The sequence below is a fragment of the Monopterus albus genome, unplaced genomic scaffold, assembly GCF_001952655.1.
Source record: "Monopterus albus unplaced genomic scaffold, M_albus_1.0 scaffold355.1, whole genome shotgun sequence".
Classification (NCBI taxonomy): domain Eukaryota; kingdom Metazoa; phylum Chordata; class Actinopteri; order Synbranchiformes; family Synbranchidae; genus Monopterus; species Monopterus albus.
This window is the reverse complement of record NW_018128235.1, coordinates 104,366-108,535: the sequence shown is the minus strand read 5'-3', so window position 1 is coordinate 108,535 and position 4,170 is coordinate 104,366. Positions and strand designations below refer to the sequence as shown.

General features: G+C 42.4%; 1 protein-coding gene across 1 annotated transcript in view; it reads left to right on the top strand.

The window, feature by feature from the left end:
• Nucleotides 1–4,170, top strand: part of LOC109974967 (receptor-type tyrosine-protein phosphatase mu-like) — a gene marked incomplete at its 5' end in the record, with an annotated part of 97,770 nt that overhangs the window by 2,251 nt on the left and 91,349 nt on the right. The window contains one exon of the mRNA XM_020625447.1: nucleotides 224–333. Coding sequence (XP_020481103.1) covers nucleotides 224–333 — 110 coding nt within the window. The remainder of the gene's footprint in view (nucleotides 1–223; nucleotides 334–4,170) is intronic.

Genomic DNA, 4,170 nt, shown 5'->3' with positions numbered 1-4,170 from the left:
AGTAAGTTGCCATAGTAACTGACTCTGAGTTTAGATTACCTCTCTTTTTGAAACGGGTTTAACTTACCCCGCTTTCACGGGTTTAAGTTACCTCTGTTTCTGGAACCGAAAACTCTGAGTTTTCCTCATTTCGGGGTTAACAAACTCAGAGTTTCAACAAAACCTACTTCTTGAAACGGGCCCCTGGAGCTCTTAGGTGTGTTCCTATGTGTGTTTCTTGCAGAGAACCACAGCCCTCTGGGAATTCCCGTCTTTAACTCTTCAGGCCCCACCTACAACAAGTGGAAGGAGGTAGAACTCGCTGTGTCCATCTTCTGGCCAAACTACTACCAGGTAACACACACTCACACACTTTTATTACCTTGTCTGAACCCCTTTATTACAGGGAAGTCCTGATCAATTGTTTTGCCCCTGGTTCAGGTTGTTTCATGATCCTGTATCTGATCAGATCCTTTTTTATTTATTGAAGTTGGTGTTAATTTATGACAGAAACTTATGGACTGACCTCCAAATCTCTTCTAGGCTTAGTCTTTGACTGTCGGATGTTCAAGAGCTCGTCTCTAGTAAAAGTAATCCAAGAAGGGTTGCAGAAAACCGATGAGAACAAAAACAACAACAATAGAAGGAGATGGGAGCACATAACTGAGGCAGCCGCAGGGCAACCGATCTCCAATAAGATTGGCCACAAACATTATCACTGTATGATCTAATCTGTAGCATTTCATTAACTCACTGTTGTTCAGCATTTGTCTTTGTATCATGTTATCCTTTGCTTAAGAAACTCTTGTCGTAAAAGTCTTCCTCGCTACTCATCAGTTTTCACATTAGGAGCTCTTTTAGGGGCTAAATTGCTTTGTGAATAGCTTTTATCTTTACTAGGATTTAGTCTTAATTTTAAAGGGAAATTCTTAGAAAACATTACAGCTCTAAGATTTTTCTTACAATTTCATAACCACCAACTCTTTTGGCTTAGGATGCTTTGTGAATATGGGCCCAGAGTAGGTTTGCACGACACTGAATCAGTCTAGGACAGGCCAATACATAATAATGATAATTAAAAAAGGAAAAAATCCAGAATATCAAGCAGGAGTTTGAAAAATGTGTAATAATCCAAACACAGGGAGCGATCCAGGGGACAGGCAAAAGTCCAAAATCCGAGCAGAGTCCAAAGCGGGTAAGTAAATCCAAACAGGAGTAAACTAGGAACACTGTGAGCAACACGCACGATGATCTGGCAACAGACCAGTGTAAAATAGACCAACCAGTAAAGAGGAAGAGGACACAGGTGAGTGGAGTCATGTGACTGGCAACAGCATGCAAGGGAAGGCATTCAGGGACAGTAAAAAGTACAATATCTGCCTCTAAAATGTAGTGAAGTCAAAGTATGAAGTTGCAGAAAATCAAAATACTCAAGTAAAGTACAGATACCTCAAAACTGTACTTCAGTACTTAATGTGCTTAGTTACTTTCCACCACTGCATCTAACAGTAGCTCCTGTGTTCAGGCTAAACAGCAGTTCCTTTTAAATAACCAGAGAACCCAGAACATCCGATCACCGCTTGATATTAGATTTAAAAATGTCTCTTTGGTTGATCCACATTGACTTTTACGTGGCTTTAAAAGCTCTGTCATCTCTAAAGTGTGTGATGGCTTGCAGTTAGTTGGGTGAGCACACACACACTTGGTGTACAGCAGCGGCAGGAATTTCTCTTTTTTTTCGTGCGAAAAAAGTTCTTTTCTTCTTGACAGCACCTGCATGAGAACACAGCTGACTGGAGAATGTGCAGTGGGTCTAACTCTGTGTTTGTGTAGCGGATGTCATGGACAAGGCTGGAAAAGCAGATGTGAGTTCACCAAAAGACAAAACGTATGAAGAGCACGAGAGGAAAAGGTCAACCAAACAAAAATCTATTCAAAGTACAACAAATTTAACAGCAACAGGAAGGTAAGAAGGAAAGACTGAGAAATGGAGGAAGGAAGAAAGGATAGAAGGGAGGAAACAATGCAGAACAGAAGGAAGGAGGGAATAAAGGGTAGAATGAAAGAAGGACTGGATGGAGGAAACCAAGTAGGAGAGGAGATTCAGTATAGCTTTTGGCGTTATGAAGCCCATCACTCACAAGAAGTTTCTTTTTAAATCGAAACATCTGATGTTAATTTGACTAAAATTTTAACTCACGTTTTACATTATGCTGTAAAAGGTCCGTGGTTAAAAATGTCAGTTCCTAGCTTCCTGTTCACAACAGCTCACAGCTGCACTCTGGTTTTCACGGTTGTCCACTGTCTGAGAGCAAATATTAGCACTAGCATTTTGTGCGAGTTGGTGCATCCACCGGTCGATATATCATCAGCTCTGAGACAGCGGGGGGGTCACACATTTCCTATCTTTGAACCATCACAGAAGCAGAGAGGCTGATTGAGAACAATATAGCCAATCACAAACATACACAGGTGTTGTCCCATCATCACAGCAGGTGTCACTAATTAGCTGCATCGCTACGGCAACAGCAGCTATATCATTAGAGCAACAGAGTTAAGAGAGATGATGAGGAAATGATGGAGGGTACAGAGAGAGAAATGTGGAAACAATCATGGAGAAGCTAGGGAAGAATAATAAGGAAAGGAGGAAGAGCAGAAGGAAACAAGGAGAGGAGGAAGGAGACAAAGGCAAAAATAAAAGAAAAAAGGAAGGACAAAAAAAACAAAGGCAAGAAAGAACAGACCATCAGTGAAACAGGAGGTGAGTGATGGCATGAAATATAGAAAGGACAGAAGAAGAATTGAGGGAAGAGGAGTCAGAAGAGAAGACGGAGAGGTACAAGCTCAGTTTCAGTCTGCAGAAGGAGGGAGGAGAACTTCCTTGTTCTGGGCACCAACAGGAATTGTGTGCTGCCAGTTTCCGTGGCGATAAGACTGTGGAATGTACATGCACACACGTCTGTACATTTATCAGACGTGTCCCCACAGTGCAGAACCAGAGGGGCAGATTGTTCCACAGTTCATGTTACCATGAGTCGATCCAGGAGTGCATGTGCAGGTGGCCCATATCTGATGTAAGAGCATCTCATTTGGTTTGCTCACACATCAGGTCTGAATCACTTCAGCATGTAGCCTGGACATAGTAAATGTGGCCTGGATGGTGCATGTGGTTTAAAAGTTTAAAGAGGGAGCACGGTGTCAAATCAGTGAGAGACATAAAAACATCAACACCTTAACATCAATCTGTAACGCACTGGGAAGAAGAGATACTACTGCTGGTACCACTACCTACTAACACTTAAGACTAAGTGTTCTTTGTTACTACATAGTTACGTACGCATGCGCCGCGCGGAGTGGCAGCAAGTTACAGCAGCTGTGTCCTCGTTGTGTTCTTTTCCGTGTTTCTATGAAGTTCTGTTCTTATGTGTCTGTTCTTACGGTGTTATGTTGGTTGTTCTCTATTGCTGCTGTAACACAGAAATTTCCCCACTGTGGGATCAATAAAGTACCTACCTACCCCTACGTACTGATGGTAGCACTATCTACTCATGGTACCCCTACCTACTGCTAGTACCCCTACCTACTGCTGGTACCCCTACCTACTGATGGTACCCCTAACTACTGAATGTACCCCTACCTGCTGATGGTATCCCTACCTATTGATGCTACCACTAACTACTGCTGGTACCCCTACCTACTGATGGTACCGCTACCTAGGTCAAGGCCATGTGTTTATTTGTCATATGCACAGCCAGGAAACGTGTTTCCCTGTACAATGAAATTCTTACTTTGCCGTCCACATGAATGCCACAAAATACAAATGGAATATAAAGTAGATAAATAAGTAACACAAAATCTAAGGCACTTTAAGCAGCAAATGCAGCACTATAATAAAAATATATCAGAATATAATAAAAGAATGCATGCTGCATGGGAGTAACATGCAGCAGTCAACAGTCAATGTGCAATTATGCATGTGCAAACTGAGAATGTAAACAGTACAGGTTGACAGTACATCATGTATTTCCTGGTAATAAACTTCTCAGCTGTTTAGAAGTCTGATGGCAGAGGGAAAGAAAGAGTTTTTCAGTCTGGAGGTCCTGCATATCACACTTCTGAACCTCCAGCCAGAGGGTAGGGAGGCGAACTGTCCGTGCTGGGGGTGGGTGGGGTCCTTGAGGATGGAGGCAG